A 17,116-nucleotide genomic window follows, 5' to 3' on the forward strand; every position below is an offset into this window, starting at 1 on the left:
AACATGACCCCCCTTTTTCTCACCTGCACCTTGTACCTGCCTGTCCTTTTTTAGATGGTGTGAATCTCATACTATTGTTTAACTTACAGTTACATGTGTTTGAGGAGCTGGACAATGCATGCATGTTTATGTATGCATCTATAAACCTGCGATACCTGTCTTACTCTTGAAAATCATGGCCATTTTTAAGGGCTTATTCGACAATATAGCAGGACTGAAGAGATTGACAGGGACATAGTAACACCCTCAGTCCTGTTGTCACAGAGGTCACAAGGATCAAACTACATTGTAGTGGGGTATATGGACACTGAGGCTGCATATGCTGTAGTGATCCCCTCTTCGTTTGAGACTTTGACCCTGTCCTACCCTCTGTCCTTTAAAGCTCAGCAATGGTCTATTGGCGGAGAGTGGGTGGGGGTTTTAGATATGGTGCCTGAGTGTCGGCTTGCATGGGCCCTGGAAGTCAGGCAGCACAGTCAATCCCCAGGGTTGGGTTTCTGCTTTGATGCAACTTTCCACAGCATACTGCAGTTGGAGAAGACCACTCAAGGAATATTAATGGTCACAAACAGAGCTTTTATTTAACCTTTTTCATAGGCCCTCATTATCATGCCATATTCTAAAGCATGACAAAGCGCAACATAAAGACGGCATGCCTTTCCAGAGGCAGATGTGCCTCTTCTGTTATTTTTGTGTGATAATTTGCACTGTAGTTTCTGAGGCAGCATGCCAACTCAGCTAATTAGATTGCTGTCAAAAGATCTTTTAGTCCTCCCTTGTCCTCCTCTTCTCCTGAGTCCAGGCCCAGTCTTCCCCCTTGGCTTGTGGGGAAATGCTTATGCCACTCATATGAGAGCTCCTCTAAACCAGACTGCTGTTTTCTTGCATCAGAGCTTTCAATTACTTTACTTACTCTTTACTATATGTACCCTGATATGGATTGTGAATGCACTGTAATACAGTTTTTTGGCCTCTTAAACTCAAGTTGGCTAGAAGACAAGAACTGGAAGGTGTTAGGTTACAGGAGTCGCAACAGTCTCCTGTAGGCACTTATGCCACTGTCCAGCCATTTCATGCAAACATCACTCCCCAGCCTAGTTCACACACGTTCACAGAGGCTGGTATGCAGACCAAGAAAATCTCACGCATGCAGTGGCACTTGTACATGTGTTGCGTGCCACAACCTACTCTCTGCGCTCTGGAATACTGTGTGTTGGTGCTCTGGCGAGCAGAGAGGAAAGGAAAGTATGCTGAAGAGTCATGAAGGGAATGACAAATCAGTTTGTCTACTTTTGATAGAAAATGTACATAGCTGTGTTGGTTTAAGCTAGTGATCAACACTCTCTTAACCATTTCCTAACTATGATATTATTGCTTTGCCTGTAGAAGGAGTTATTTTTTTCTCATCTTGTTCTCTGTGTGAACCCTGTGGTGTTGAATCCTCCCCCTCAGCTATGAGCCTCAGTGCTATTTTAGTGCTTCTCTGCAGTGCTGCTCCACAACTCTGTAGGTTATTAGGCGGGGTACATTTGGTTAGGTGAGTTTATTTCATTGGGCGTGCCTGTTTCTGCTGTCTATCGTCCATTGTTAACAGTAATGCAGCATTGCCATACCAGTTATTTGCCCCCCACCCCACAGACACACACACACACACTGCCACCAAAAAAAATAAAATAATAATAATAATTAATAATGCTAATAATTCATATTGCAGCCATCTTTAACTAAAGTCCAGACACTGGTAGCTAGAAAAGTCTTTCTGTGTTCCTTGGCTGGCTAGTAAGAATGCCAGACTTGTTGCTAGGCCTTGAAAGATTAGTTAAATTCAAGCAGTCTGTTTGTAGTGAAAGATTTTTGTTAATCCTCTGTATGAGTGAAGTTTGGTGGGGGAGGACCGGGGGCACTCTTCAGAGGATCATTTGAATAATAGTTGAATCATACCCAGCCAGACTCACAAATGTTCATAATCACCCATGGTATTTGACTCTTCATGAAGCTGTCTGGTGGTAAGCTCATTACACTAAATTTGTTTTATTCTTTCTGAACAGGAGGAAAAATTCCTGTCTGGCCATGTTGTAAAGGGGTCATATGAAAAATGGAACAGGGTGTGAACACACATTCACACACCCTCACAGATGCGCAATTCTTGTTAGACTTGCTACTCCAAGCAATCTTATTCCTAATTATTCTATGGGAATAGATATTTTTTTCCACTTCTCATGATAACATGACTTGCCCAGACTTGGCAGTTGGCATCCTCTGCTGCACTTAACGATTTTTTCCCGTCCACTAGTTAAGTGAGTGTGTGTATATCTAATTAGGCCATTTTTTGGCTGTGTTATTAATGCCATTTCATTCAGAACATCAGATTTTTTCACACATCAAAGTCTCTTACTTTAACTATAAGCAAATGAAGCTAGTATTGGCTCCTGTAACATTAGACTATTGTCTAATTATGTAATAATTATTTGGATAATTACCTAATTATTATAAGTAACTTATGAAAATTTAAAATGGCTACCCCCTGAAGGCTGCATCACAAATCAAATGTGACCCAGCAGTGTCCCAGATATTTAGCATGAAGCTTGTTGCCCTGTTGGCCTGTTGGTGGCACTGCGGTGGGCCAGTTAGTCTCATTTGTAAAAGCCAGAACTCAGTATAAAGGTACATCATCTCACCCACTGTGTGTCAAAATCAGGCCAGTGATGTGTGAGACCTTGCCACATGAAGCTTGGGGGCTATTTGAGTTGGTGGTGGCACTGTGGTGAGGCAATCAGGTTCATTTTGTGGATACTGGATATCAGTGCAAAATTGCATCATTCCTCAAAGGTTCATCAGATTTGATCCAGCAGTATCCGAGACGTTGAGCATGAATCTTATGGCCTTGCTGGCCTGGTGCGAATGAAGTCGTAATGTCAAAATCCATCATACTCCAAGTTTGTCCAAAACAGGCAGCAGAGGCTAAGAAATCTTACATGATGAATGGACCGACAAAAAGATAAGAATGAAAATATCAGCAGTATTGATAATACTGACAGTTAAATTCCAAAGACACCAAGACTGTAGGTCATTAGAAAAGTCTTATGGATATCAATAAGCAGCACACAGCCCTGATCAGTCAGTGATGCTTAGTGAATGATCTGTGAGTTCAGATTTTTCTGGATAGAACGCTTGCTCACTGCTGTTTAGGAGACAGTTTGGATTTTGCTCTCAATGGTTGGGTCATCCCTTCCTGAGAGTGTGTATACATGACACCAGAAATTAAAATGGACAGTTGAATCTTTACTGCCTTGATCAGTAGGCACAGGTTTCTCTGCTAACACAATGTCTGATTTTTATGCCGATAAGATGCGGCTGGTTGTGTTGTAGTTGTGATGCTGCAAAGCTCTTTTTTTTTTTTGTTTTCTGTTTTTTAGTCCGTGCACAAATTCAGGCCTGTGGTGGTGCCTGTAGCTTTAAGGCTGCACACCGCACAGTGAAAGCAGGCCACTGCAGCTCAGTGGCCACTGGGATCTGAAACACACAGAGAGAGGGGGCGAGAAGCAGAGAGAGGCAGAGAGAGATAATGAACAAGGGCCGTCAAGCCCCGACTGCCTCCCTGTGGGTACCAGCAGCAAAGCATGCTGGGAGAACACTCCAACCCCTGCAGTGCAGGGCAAGGAAACCCCGTCATCACCGCTGTTGGATGAAACCCTTGTATCTACCAAAAATGTCAACTTTTTAGAAAGTCAGAACAGCCTTGTTTTTTTAGCTTGTTTTGAGTGTATCCAATGGATTTCACAAAGGTCTCATAAGGCTAAGGGCTTGGAGCATTTTCTCAACCTACAGAAGAGCATGTAACCCTAAAAATTACAACTGGATTTATGAGGTTTTCACATGATCTCATCGTAGGCCCAGCAGCCAGCATCAGGAACAATACAGCTCTCTCTGTATGTGCACACTCTCTCTTTCCCTCTCTGTCTCTGAGTCCAACAACGGTGATGTCACCGCTCTCCTATCAGCTTTTTGGAGAGCTATTTTTGCTCCATGAAGCAGCGTGTTGTTTTGGTGTCACATAATCATAAAAATACATAAATAAACAAGAAACTTTGAGATTTTTCTGGCATTGAAATTAGTGTCAAGTTAGGCAGATAAGAATTTTTGTGTTGTGTTTCCATGTGGTGGCTCTGAGTACATAAGAAATTTTGTTTCAGTTCCTTGTATGTATTGATTCAGGCATTTCACATCGATGATTAAAGTAGCATAGTCAATAGTTTGCTGCCCTATTTTGATAATCCATGCCCGCTGGTACTTGGCACACTGGAAGTCGTCATTTTTGCCAGGTGTGTGTGTGTGTGTGTGTGTGTGTGTTTGGACCTCCTTAAAGGAACCAAAATACAGAAAAAGATTTTTTTTTCCACTCCTAGTGCAAACTGTCCATCATGATAGTTTTTGTGTGATTTGGCTTGGTTTCTTATCTGCTGCAGTGTTTCCTGCAACAGAGTTTGATAGGTACTCATTTGTGGAGCTAAAACCATTAAAAATTTACTTGTGGAAAAACTCAGCAACAACAGCTGTTTCCAAAAACAATGATACAGATACCTGGCATAGTCCTCAGCCCTTGGGGCGAAGAGTCTCACTGGGACCTATTTCCTGCTGACAAACATAGTCAGAAACTACACCTATCCACCCCTAAAGAGTTTAGCTCCACATGAGAATATCCATCCAGCTGTGTACTGGTGTGCCAGGAGACAGACTGGAAGCCTCACCACATTGTACACAAACTGAATCTGAATGGATAGACTGCACTAAGCGCAAAATGAGTAAGTGGGAAAATATTTTTTTGTGTTTTGGGTCAACTGTTCCTTTAAGCTGTGTTACTTGTACTTGAGTTTGAGTCACTGCAGAGTTAAATAATAGTGAACAAACCAGCAATACCAGGCACCACCCACCACTAGATCAAGGAGTGTGTGTGTGTGTGTGTGTGTGTGTGTGTGTGTGTGTGTGTTTTATCTGTCCACTTCGTATGCCCATGAGTGTGTGCTTTAGTCTGTGTGCCTGACCTCTGTGTCAAGACAAAACTGAACATTGAAGCCAATGCGTTTTGGCAGCAGTGGCTGCCGAAACTTTTTCAGTGTTGCAGGATTTCCTGTGTAGCACAAAAAAGTTCACAGGTGTTATGAAAATGGATCGAGGTTTATTGAAGAAAAGACATGAGGGAAAGAGAGCCTAATAATTTTCCTCCACAACAGACTTCCAGCATGGCTGCTTGATGGCCTGTAGGCCACTCAGTTTTAAAACAAAAATGCTATAAACTGCTATAGACAGCACCACAAGGTCCAGAGGATATCTACAAAGCTAAATTATTGATTCATTCCATGTGGTCGAATACTGAAAGATCCTACAGGCCACTGTTAATTTTGACAGCCAATTTTGGTTTAGTGTTGGTATTTTACCTAAGCATTTTATCTGTAGTCACATTTTTAATTTTGTTAGTCTAGTTTTTGTCAAGAAACATAAAAATGAACCTTTGCCAACAAAAGTATGGTGAAATATGACATTTTTGTTAACATAAAAAAGAAATGAAAGAAATAGACGAATGAAAACACAACTCCTGACCACAGTTTAGAAGGGATAGTTATATGTGCGAACTTTGCTTTTAATATTAAGTAAAGTACAAAAAGAAAGATAGAAGATACAAAACACAAGACACATAACACCTACATTGAGGAATGCAGATAAATCTATGCATAGAGGTCACAACAAACAAACAAACAATAATATGAATTTTTACAATGGGAACAAAGTGGGAAAATGACTAGTAGAATTAGATTGAAACTTTGTTTTCATCAACTACAGGCATCGAGAGTTTTTTGGATCTTTCATTTTTAGGTTTTCATGTAAATGGTATGTGGGAGGAATTTTAAGACTTCTTGGCTGTGAATGTTGAAGTGGAAATCCAAACAGCTCCGTGTAGCTGTGTTCGTGTTTTTCTATATGCTGTGTGTGCCCGTTAACTTGCAGGATCTCCCTGAGGCTCTGCCCCACGTGGCGTTTCCAACACCAACACAAGGTTTTCTTTAAATGCCCCCCTTATTTCTCCATGCAGGAGGAGGGAGAGGCAGTTTGAGAGCACCCACCCCGTCCCAGTATTACATAACAGCTTTGTATAGAGGCTATCACTTCTGCATACGACTCCTTACAAGACACGCATACAAACATGCAGCGGCCATCTAAAGCAGTATGCCCTCCTCAGTTATTCTCGGCTACAGATGCCAGAGGCGAGGTACGGTGCATAATGTATGAATCATGTTTCACTGAGCCGAGGTTGAAGATCAACTGGATAACTAGTCATGTGCCTCCAGATTGAGTCTATTTTTTATTTATTTACTTATGTATTTTGCTGTTTTTATTTTTTTTTCTGCATTGAAGCTGTCATAACTGATATTTTATGCCTGATCTTTTATGCCTCATAATGACAAATATTCAGCGTTTGGCCCTAAATTATTACTCTCATAAGGGTGGAAAATCCCTCAAAACATGTAGACCATCATGTGATGCTTAAACTCTCCACTGAAACAAGTTCAGATGAAATTCTTTTCAGGTTAGCAGCTTTCACCACACTCTCTGGGAAACTCTCTGGGTTTTTTTTAAGTTAAACACAGGTTTTCTAGGTGAACACATATTGGAAATGACATGACAGATGTCTGATATTTAATCAAAGGTCCAACCTGGTCCAACTTAATGTTTTCTTCCCTTATTACTCTCACATAGAGATATATTTTCATTCAACTGAATGACTCAGATTTCTTATTTTCTTTCATCCTCCCCCAACCCTTGTCTGTCCCATCCCACTTGTGCACCTCTGCCTCTTCGCATCCACACAAACACCTTTCTCTCCTCCCCTGCCCTCCTACTCTCTTTAGTCAAGGAGCTGATCCACTGGCGAGACCCCAAGAAGTCGGGCGTGGTGTTCGGCCTGTCCATGTTGCTGCTCCTGTCGCTGGCAGCCTTCAGCGTCATCAGTGTGATTTCCTACCTGCTGCTGGCCCTGCTCTGTGTCACCATCACCTTCCGCATCTACAAGTCTGTTGTCCAGGCTGTGCAGAAGTCCAACGAGGGTCACCCCTTCAAGTAAGAGCCCTTCAACAGTCCAAGGAGATTTTTAAGTGTGTCTTGGTTAGATCTGGCTGATATTTTAATGCCATTATTCAATATCCAGTGATGCTTGGAAATAATAATACGCTGATCAATAACTGTTGGCCGTCTATCACCCCAAATCATTCTAAGCAATTGTGTTAGAAGAGCCATTGAAACTGCATTTAGACCATCATTGTAAACAAAATTTCTCCTTTAAGACACAGAAATATCATATCATATATCAGATTTGAACCACACTAAGTATAGCCTAGTTGTTTTTATTCATATGCTTTCAATAAAAGGCCTATGATGGCTCATGTGATAGGTGCTCTTTGGTGGGGCAGGTAAGTAGACAAAAAAACACAAGGTCCTGGAAGTCTCACCCTTTTCTAGTAAAAGAATATTTCTAAATAGTGCAGGCAACCATGGAAAAAATACCAGGGCACTATTCTTTTTGTAGCCAGTCAAATATCAGTCAAACTCTAGTTTATAAATTTAACATTTTTTTTATAGATGCATGAGTTCACAAAACCAATGGATAAATGTTTAACAAGTAAGGAGGATAAATAATTGATTTTGATATACATCATCATAGGGCACCAAGTACATCACTGTTGTGTAATGGTGTATGCATGTGCTCTTGACGTCATCATTATAATTTGGTATTGAACGGGTGTTTTCAACCTGGAAAACTACCCCACGGTCTCAAATGGGATCTGAGATGTTGCCTTGAAGCTACTTGCTGCTCAAAAGGCCTTCCAAATCACTGAATGTGAGAGGTCAGGCGTGGCATTGCCTGATGTAACCTCTGCCTCTGCCGGTTTTATTTATAGAACAACCTTTCTGGCCGAGCCAGGACCCCGGGGAGCACTTATTTGAGTACATAACACAGCCCAGCCTCAAAGATACAACTCTTCATCATAGTTCGTGTTTGCCTCCAAACAAAATGCAAGTCAGAAGTGGAAAAATATTGATGTGGTAGAGTGAGATGTCAGAATAGTTGGGAAGGTCAGTAAATGTGGTAGATTCTATTGGGAAGTCATGGAATGCTGGTGAGTGTCTTGAAACTTAAATTGGTTGGCAGCTTCTGTTCCAAAACACAAGCATACAGACCAAAAGGTCAGCTTGAAAGCCAGAAATCTCAGCAGATGGCCTGATATTGATCAACAACACTATCAACCTCCGTTTAACATTATTTTGTGCTATGAGGCAAGCAAAATGTTACTTACTGGCACCCTTCACAGATGAAATGAAACCAGACGTTGTTTTCAGGGATTAGCACATGGCAAGTCAGCCCCACTTCAAACCAAAGCTGGTTATTAAATTGTTCTGTAGCAATTTTCGCCTGGCCGGTTAGCCTCATTTTGTGTTCACCTTCCCCTCCTCCCTTCTCGCAGAGCACTGATGGATAAGGATGTCAGCATTCCCCCTGAGACTTTCCGCAAGCACGTGGATGTCAGTCTGACCTACATCAACCGAGCCCTGAAGCAGATGAGCCGCCTCTTCCTGGTTGAGGACCTCGTGGACTCCCTGAAGGTGGGCCTCTTCAGCCACTAGCCATTATCAGTTCTGATACCACTACTTGATCATAAGATTTGTTCGAGATGGCACCCTGCTCCCACTCTCTCTGTCTCTCAAAGACTCATCTCCATGGTGCAGTTTATTTATAAGTGAGATTGGTACAGTAATAAGCTTTATCACGCCTACAGTGCTCATCATGAAGCCCTAAAACCCTGCTGTAAAATTTAAAGCAAAACTGAACTTTGGTAGAGTGTTGTGTAGTTGTATAGTTACCTGGTTGTTACAGGAGTCCATGTGGTGGTGAAATATCCTGATTAGTTGCTGCCCTAGGCAGGCAGTCCAGAATACTGTATTTCTCTTGTACCATTCGCTCCTATAGCATGGCAAAACAGATAGCAAATAACACTTTTAGCACATAAAGTAACATGAACACAGCAGATGCCAATATTAAAAAATGCCAGTATTAAAAAAAAAAATCCCTGTACCCATTTTTGGGAGGAAATTAAATGGCTCTTTGCTTATTATATTTCTATTGAATTGGAACTTGGATCCGGCAGGTTGGGTCTGAGAGTACTTTCACAAATAATTATTATCAAAAGAAATAAATGGGCACCAGGACTTGTTTTTTATATTGACATAATCTTCTTTGTTCACATGTGTGTATGTGCTAAAAGTGTTATATTGGGATTATATTGTTTTGTTAGGGAAGTGAATGAAGAGACACCAATACAGAACAGTGGATTAGCAGTCCAGGGAGCAAGGGGCTGTTAATGAGATAATTTAATAACATCCAGACAACTATACAGGTTCAAGTTTGCTTTAATATCATTATGGGGATCTGTAGGAATAAGTTTTTCAGTTGGTGAGTTTCCTAAAGGTTTGCATGCCATGAATCCCCAAAGACATGTGACTCTACAGATGCCATTTAAGGCTGTGCATAGGCTCTGGCTTAACGCTGCCAGCACAAGAACAAGAGGGGAGAAAAAGAGCGGAGGAGAGCTGAGTCTCTCAGTAGCCTGCCAGATATTACTAACCAGCCATCAGAGCGGGGCGACTGTCAATCCCACAATCAGCCAAGCAGGAATAATACAGTAGCTGAGCTCTCCAAGCCTATTAAATCAGCAGCCCGCCGCCTCTTCCTCACTTTTCCTCTCATCCTCCCCTCCTCCACCAGCTTGCACTCAGCACCAATACCATGGTTATTAACCAAGGATGTAAATTCAAGAGAGTATCATGAATTACAGCGAGTGGCCTGAGTCTCAGGGCCAGGAAACATGTTCGATTGCTGCCAAGCTTTAGATAGAAATGGATCTGGTTTCACCATCATGCCACACATTGAATCACATCAGGCTCACGTTGCGTTTTAATTTCATAGGGATGTCAGTTAAGGGGTTGACTCGTGCCTCTAAAAGCCTTCAAAACACTATTTAGACCATGGGACCCTAAAACTTATCATTGAAACTCAAGATACTCATAAAATCATAACTATATATGGATGCATACTTTTGTGAAATCAAAATGTCAGTGTGGACCTAGTTTAATGATTCCCATAGGCATCCAGTGTGGCAGTGATCAATTCTGCAATAATGAAACAACTGGAAAACACAGATTGGCAAATTTCTTTTAATTATTGTTAGTAGTATTTGTTGTGTTAGTATTGTTAGTATTATTTCTTAATAAAAGGCCAGTGTGTGCTCCATGTATCAGTATGCAACCCTAATACAGCTGTAGAACGTTATGTGTTGTCCTAGAAATGCTTCACGTCTCAGTTTCCCTCAGGGCGTCTTGCATCCCTCCTGCTGTCTAACTGCGCCTTTGTTTGACGTTCTCTCCCCAGCTGGCTGTGGTCATGTGGCTGTTGACCTACGTAGGAGCTGTCTTCAATGGAATCACCATTCTCATTTTGGGTAAGGCACCGTGAAAGAGGAGAAACAAACTAACTTGACGGTGTATCCAAGACAATGGAAGAACAGGATGTCATCGTTGTTGCTAAAGCTTTGCCAGGGTTCACGTGTTTATCTCACTGGAGCGCCCACATCCATCATCATTTTTAGTCATCCCTACAGCTGTCTGTAGTTTTCCTGGTAATTGTGTTGTCCTATAAATGGAATAAACGTGCAGATGGCCAGTTTCCCACTTGTCTTCCACTTAATGAGTTTAGATATTGGCCAGCTCTGGTGGACTGAGGCCACGGCATGAATCAGCATGAATCAGCCACCACTGCTTTTGCTGTGGGTCTTCTGAGAACTAAAACTCATATCACTGAAAAGAACAGCCCCTAAGAGGTGGTGCACATTCATTGCAGTGGGTTCATTGTGTATTTTACAATAACCCAGATTACTGTTTAGATATTGTAAGTCAGAAGAGCAGCATTTTTGACATTTGCGGACATCACTGTCTCCATGAGATCTCGATGGCCCCTGGCTGTTGTAATGAAGCTGTCATGCTCATTTAGTCCAGTCTTAACAGTGACCTTTTACTGGCCTGACAAGAAGACTATAAGCTACCCATGCTGCACCATCAGAAGACCAATGGTCACTCATTAGGATGTGCTGTCTAACGGCCTGTTCCTCTGTGGCCTTGCAGTATTGATGTGTATTCATCTGAAGGCTTTGTTATGGCTCTTTTCTCAATAGTTTTTAGTTGATTTCATATTTATATCTGACCTTTTCCATGAAAAAAATCAAATATGATTCAATAATTTCCCCCCTTGTTTTATTTTTTAATTTATTATCTGTCAAGGTTGAAAAGCCTCAAACAGCTTGAAAGCAAGAAGAATAAGTTGTCTGTGCATTTTGAGTTCCATCGAGCAGGGAAAGCAGGGTGTGGCGGGTTTCACTGCATGTTTTATTGTTGACTAAAATCCTTTTAGACCATGTTGGAATGAATCTCTGGTTAGATATCTGAAATTGCATCATACTCACCCTGTGTTTTATCTGCCTTGTTTGTGCTCTCCAGCTGACATCCTGCTCTTCGCCGTGCCCCCGATCTATGAGAAGAACAAGGTAAGAGTCCAACCTTGTGTCCCATGGCGCGATGAACGCATCACATGAGAAATTCAATACCTAGGGAGTCCAAAACGCTCCCTCTGAGCAGCACTGACATCAGTGGCTGCTGGGCATACCCATCTGCAGGGTGAGCTCACTGGATGACAGCAGTCCTCATCAGACTCTGCCAGGCATTCCACATGTAGTCGCCGAGAAAATGAAGTCACTTTTCTGTTATGTTGAGCAGGATGGCCATCAGCGTCTTGTTGACTCCTTCTGTTGTGAGAAATGGGAGCTTTATGAATATATTTGGGTTATTTCTCCAACCTTAGCTGTTGTGTGGGCAAGTCCTGTACACAAATCTGTTCCTGCACTTCACTTCCATACTCTTGCCAACTGTGCTTTGCAGACGTGAAATCTGCATGAGAATAAGTTTTGTTAACCTTTATTGATCCCTTTGGGGAAATGCGTCCTCTGCATTGAACCCGTCCTAACTATTGTAGCAGTAGGCAGCCACAGTGCAGCGCCCGGGGACCAACTCCAGTTTAAGCCGGTGCCTTGGTCAAGGGCACTGAGAGGAGCATTACATGGTTTTTGATGGTGGAGCAAATCAACACAAACATGCAGACACAATTAAACAAACAAGCCCAAACACAGAAAGGCCCCAGGATTCAAACCCAGGACCTTGTTGTGAGGCGACAGTGCCACTGTGCATGGTGCCGGCCTACTCAATCCAAATGGGCATCTTTTGTGTAGCATGCAGTAATTTAAGGGCTCGTCACTGAGCCCAGCATTTTATAAGAATGAAATGTTGCTCTGTGAAGGCCGGCATTTTATGAACAAAGTGAAGTGAACCAAAGGAGGAAAGGGTACCAAAAAATGCTGAAATGATCTAAGTATATGTAAAATTACTGGTGTAAAAATCCACTTGTGTTAAAGTTTGAAAAAAGCAAATTTAACATTTTCTGAACCTAAATTACTTATTACTTTAAATAGACATTACTTCACATAATGTATTTATATTTTCTGTCCAAAATATGGTTCAGTGTCACCAACTGGAACCTGACAAGCCTTTTGACTGATCAATGCTCTTTGGTTCTTTACAGCAGTACAGAATTTTCCACATCATCGTCATGCTACCATAGGTGCTTTAAAAATGACTAAAAATGCTCGATTGTTTCTTTTCTTTTCTTTCTCTCTGTCTTGATGTGCTGTTTTTATCCCTGACTCATGCTTGTCTGCTCTTTGATTGCTCCCTTCTCTACAGACTCAGATCGATCAGTACATCGACCTGGCACGTACTCAAGTCAACACCACAATCGCTAAGTAAGTGTACCCAGCCGTCAGCTCTTCAGTGTCCATAACACAGACATTAAACCAGAGTAGAACAGACTTTATTATTTAAAACAGCAGAGCAGGACAGTCTTATGGGTGGTTCACTTGCATTGCTGCCATTGCACCAGGCTAACTTCCATAATCCAGTTAGTGGTCACTATTAATGTTGAATCACTACTTTGAGTAAGCAGCCACAGCACAACATACCTTCTCTGTAACAACTAACCACACTTGACATTTTATTTTGAACATTATCTGTTCTGCTCCATTCAAGTTCTGTGCTCCTAGATAATCATCTTCCCTCGACCAACAGCTTTTGTGCCGAGAGCAGACACTGTTGTCGTCTTACGCCTGTTTCCCTTCTTTCTCCCAGGTTGCAAGAGAAACTTCCCGGAGCTGTGAAGCGCAGCAAAACTGAATGATCACCCCCCCCCTTCCCTCTTCACCCCTTACTAAAACCTCTCCATCACCATCATCCTCCTCACCCTAAACCACCCCGTCCCTTCCCCTCTCTCTGTCCCTTACCCCAACCCCCTTCCCCCTACATCTAACTCCACTCTCCTTCTCCATCTACCAACCATCTTACTACCATCACCCTACCGCACTGAACCAGCTAGGTAGAGAATCTCTGAGCTACTCGATATTCAATGTAAAACTACTGCGCAGCTTAACTTCCGAGCATTAGAAAAAAAAAAAAAAAGAACTGTGCCTGTGCAGACAGGAAGCACGACGCTAGCGGAGGAAGTGACGTCAATGCCACGACCGACCGCCTGACCGACCGCCTGTCTTTGGCCTGGCCGGAGGCGGGACGAGGGAGGGGGAGGGCGGGGATCGAGGCAGGGTCGAGTGAACTAGACTGAATCTATGACCTGGTTTTCATAGTCAACAGCGAGTGAAAGGGTGGGTGGTATTTTACGTTCAAGGATGGCGGTTGGTCTCGCAGAAATACAGCAAATGTCTGTACTTTTAATCATACATTTCGCTCAAGGTTAATGGATAAAACAAGCTAGAAACGTTTATAAAAAGAGGAAAACTTAAAAAAAAAAATAGACCTTTTGGGTTTAATTTTGGCTAGCCTTTCCCTGCTCTTTCTTTGCAGCAGTTGTATGAATAGAAAAATATACTCTTTAGAAGGTGGTAATGGATTTCTCTGTTACGGATTGGCCTGGTTATTGAGTTTTCTTTTTTTTTCTGTTCACCCTCAAGGCACTTAATGTATGTTTCTACAATGCACTGAACCTTTTTTTTTTTTGTTTGTTTTGTTTTGGAAACCCACGAGCAGGTTGAAATAAAAGGATTGGAACACTGAGCCAGCTGTGATAATTTGGTCTAGTTCACCCTGTTTTGATTTGATGATGCATTTTTTGAAATGTTTTCTGTATGTATATACATCTTTAAGACAACAACAGGCTCTCTCTCTGCTGTATGGAACAAGATAGCCTCGCTTTTTATATGGACATCCCTCCCCCTCTTACAACTCATTTTTGTCGCACCTCTTCACGTCACCAAGTGTTGAAGCCTCACATTCACTTGTAAATTTTTAATTATTCTTATCACTACTATTATTACTATTATTGATATGGATATTACTTATAGGATGGCTGCTTTGACTTCCGTACTAGCTTGACAACAGTATCATAAGAGCTCCATAAAGTGTCGTTGAGCTTCATAATGTTAACCTCGAGGTCTCCACGGGCCTCTGGAGAAAATAAATTCCTGTTTCGGTAGGTTACAGTAAGAGCGGAGGTCGGGGAGGTGGAAGCAGTCTGCTGAGTGGCTATCATAGAAGTTTTTGTTTGTTAATTTGTTATTTTTCTTCGAATGCCATGAAGCGCATGTCGTAGCGTAAGCTGGAAACAGATTCTCACCCTTTCTATAGGCTGTATCATATTCTTGACCCTGATTTCTTCTTCTTCTTTTTTTTTTTGTTTATAAGATGATTATTACTTGTGATTGTTATGATGGTGTTTTTGAATTCAATAAAAAAAAAAACAGTCATATTTTAGCACTACTGCTACATCTCTACATGTCGTCGAAAGGGATTTATATAGAAGCAGCTGAAATGGCAACCACGGTGTTCCGTTCTGTTCATTGTGACCCAAAGTAAGTTTGCACGTCATGTGTCATTTTAGTACAACCTCCCCCCCCTCAGAAAAATGAATGGCCAACAGTGAGATGATCCGTTAAGATCAGTCTCACTGCCTCTCGATGCAGTAAACACCACACCTTTAACTACTCAGACGTCTGCCTGTGTGCTGAATGTTTTCTCTGCAACATTGGTGGATCATTCCTCCTCACACACGACATCCACTGTGTTGTTTTTACTTGTTGTCTGTGGTTTTCAGAGTTTTCTCCCAGACGCCTTGCAGCAGTGTTTGTTTGGCTCCTTGTGCATGGTGTCTGGTGTCACATTCACTGGATTCAGTCCCTCCCTTCACCAAGTGGGGGATTAAAGCTACACTATGCAACTTTTCTTCTTGAGGCAAGAACTGTTTTGTTAGACCCGCCCTCTTGCTAATTTGGATCGACTGCCCACCCAAACCCTTGACACTCATCTTGATGAGCTGTGATCACTAGCATCTCAAAGAAGAAGATGTAAAAGATGCAGATGCTGATCTACGATCTGGAAAAAGCTAAATTTGGCTTTGTCCTTTCTTGTTGCTTTCTTCTGTTGCTGTATCTTCCTGTACCGTGGCCACCAGCCTCAGCTTGAGAGCTCTTTTCAAATTTTGGTTCCTCAGCCCAAGGCTAATTGAACTAAGAGTTAACCCTGGGATCGGGATTCATCCTAGAACTTAAATTGAAGTAGAACGGTCATGGAACTGTTTGCCGTGGCCATTTGGCTTGTGGAGCAGAGTTCAGTCAGCCCCAAGTTGCAAGTGTGAAAAAACAGTTAGCTTAGGGCTAAGTGTAACGTGAAAAGGGGTTTTATAGCCACACCACTGGCCACACCCCCAGCAAATGACTTCCATCCCAAAATGAACTTTGAAAGGCCACTTTTAGGCAAACAGGATGTAGATAATGTAGATTATATCCTTTTTCTATATTTAAATGTGACAAAGTTGCATATTGTAGTTTTAAAGTGCAAGTCAACACTAGCAGAAAACGTCTGCTGCACTGCCCTCTAGTGGTCGAAACCTTCAGGCATGTTGCACATCTGGCCACACCCAGCCAGTGGTGCAGCTGCAGGTACTTTGCCATTGACAGCTGCTAAAAATACCCGCAGCCTCGTCACCGATTGGCCCGAGGTGCAACATGCCAGAGCGTTTCGACCTCTAGAGGGCAGAAGTTTTCCACTGAGGTAGTGTTGAGTTACTCTTTAAATACGATAGACATGAAAAAAAAAATCTCATCCCCATCCAACTACTGGAATGTGTCTGTGTCTGTGTCGTCACACTGCTCATCGTTCGTCTCATGTTTTTAACCGGCGTCCTTGTGCTGCTGAAAGGTTTTGTCCGTGTGACCTCGCCTCAGAGGGGTGGTGTGCTGTGACAGCAAAACCGGCTTTCAGTGAGACCTTTGTCCAGCAAAGGCCATGTTACCATACCTGTGTTTGAAATAGATCATTACTTTTCTTAAGATACAGCATCCTAGTTGGCTTATTGCTCCAGAGTGTAATATATAATTTGAATCGATATGCACATTTTTAACCCGTTTCCTCATAGCATGTTGCTTTTCTCCTTTTTCCTGTTTGTTCATCTGTGTTTTGTTTGGGGATGGGAGTGTGGCAGGAGTGTTTTTTATGTTTCTTTTTTTTTTTTGTCTTTGGCAAGTCTGTTTTGCTTTTGACTTTAGACATTCACTAACATCAGAGCTCTGTTTGTTATAGCTATGACTTTAGTTCATATGTTGGAGCTTTGGGAAAGATGTTAAAGGAAAAAAAAACAACAACAAAAAAACAACAAAAAAAATGTATGTGGTCCCTGTACTGATGTCAAAGTGAAATTAATAAAAACATGTCAAAGGACTGTGGCTTGGTGGTTTGTTCAGTTCTCTCCAAGTAAAGGGCACATCAGGGCCTTGAGAGGAGCAGGAGCACATTCTCAGCACGGACTTGGGATTAAAATGCGCATCAAGATGAAATATGTCCCAGTAAGAAGATTTGACTTGAGTTGTGCTCTCCATGGTGACATGGGGGGAATGGTATTTTGGAT

At 42.1% G+C, this 17,116-nt stretch overlaps 1 protein-coding gene across 4 annotated transcripts in view; it reads left to right on the forward strand.

The window, feature by feature from the left end:
* rtn3 (reticulon 3) overlaps positions 1 to 16,847 on the forward strand; it is a 31,154-nt gene extending 14,307 nt beyond the window's left edge. For all 4 annotated transcript variants that reach the window (XM_030075651.1, XM_030075650.1, XM_030075648.1 and 1 more), the window contains 6 exons: positions 6,906 to 7,113; positions 8,517 to 8,655; positions 10,478 to 10,547; positions 11,599 to 11,645; positions 12,895 to 12,953; positions 13,336 to 16,847. In XM_030075651.1, the coding sequence (XP_029931511.1) occupies positions 6,906 to 7,113; positions 8,517 to 8,655; positions 10,478 to 10,547; positions 11,599 to 11,645; positions 12,895 to 12,953; positions 13,336 to 13,384 (572 nt within the window). In that variant the 3' untranslated portion in view covers positions 13,385 to 16,847. The remainder of the gene's footprint in view (positions 1 to 6,905; positions 7,114 to 8,516; positions 8,656 to 10,477; positions 10,548 to 11,598; positions 11,646 to 12,894; positions 12,954 to 13,335) is intronic.
* Positions 16,848 to 17,116: the final 269 nt, after the last annotated feature.

This window comes from Myripristis murdjan, chromosome 18 (assembly GCF_902150065.1).
Source record: "Myripristis murdjan chromosome 18, fMyrMur1.1, whole genome shotgun sequence".
Taxonomy (NCBI): Eukaryota; Metazoa; Chordata; class Actinopteri; order Holocentriformes; family Holocentridae; genus Myripristis; species Myripristis murdjan.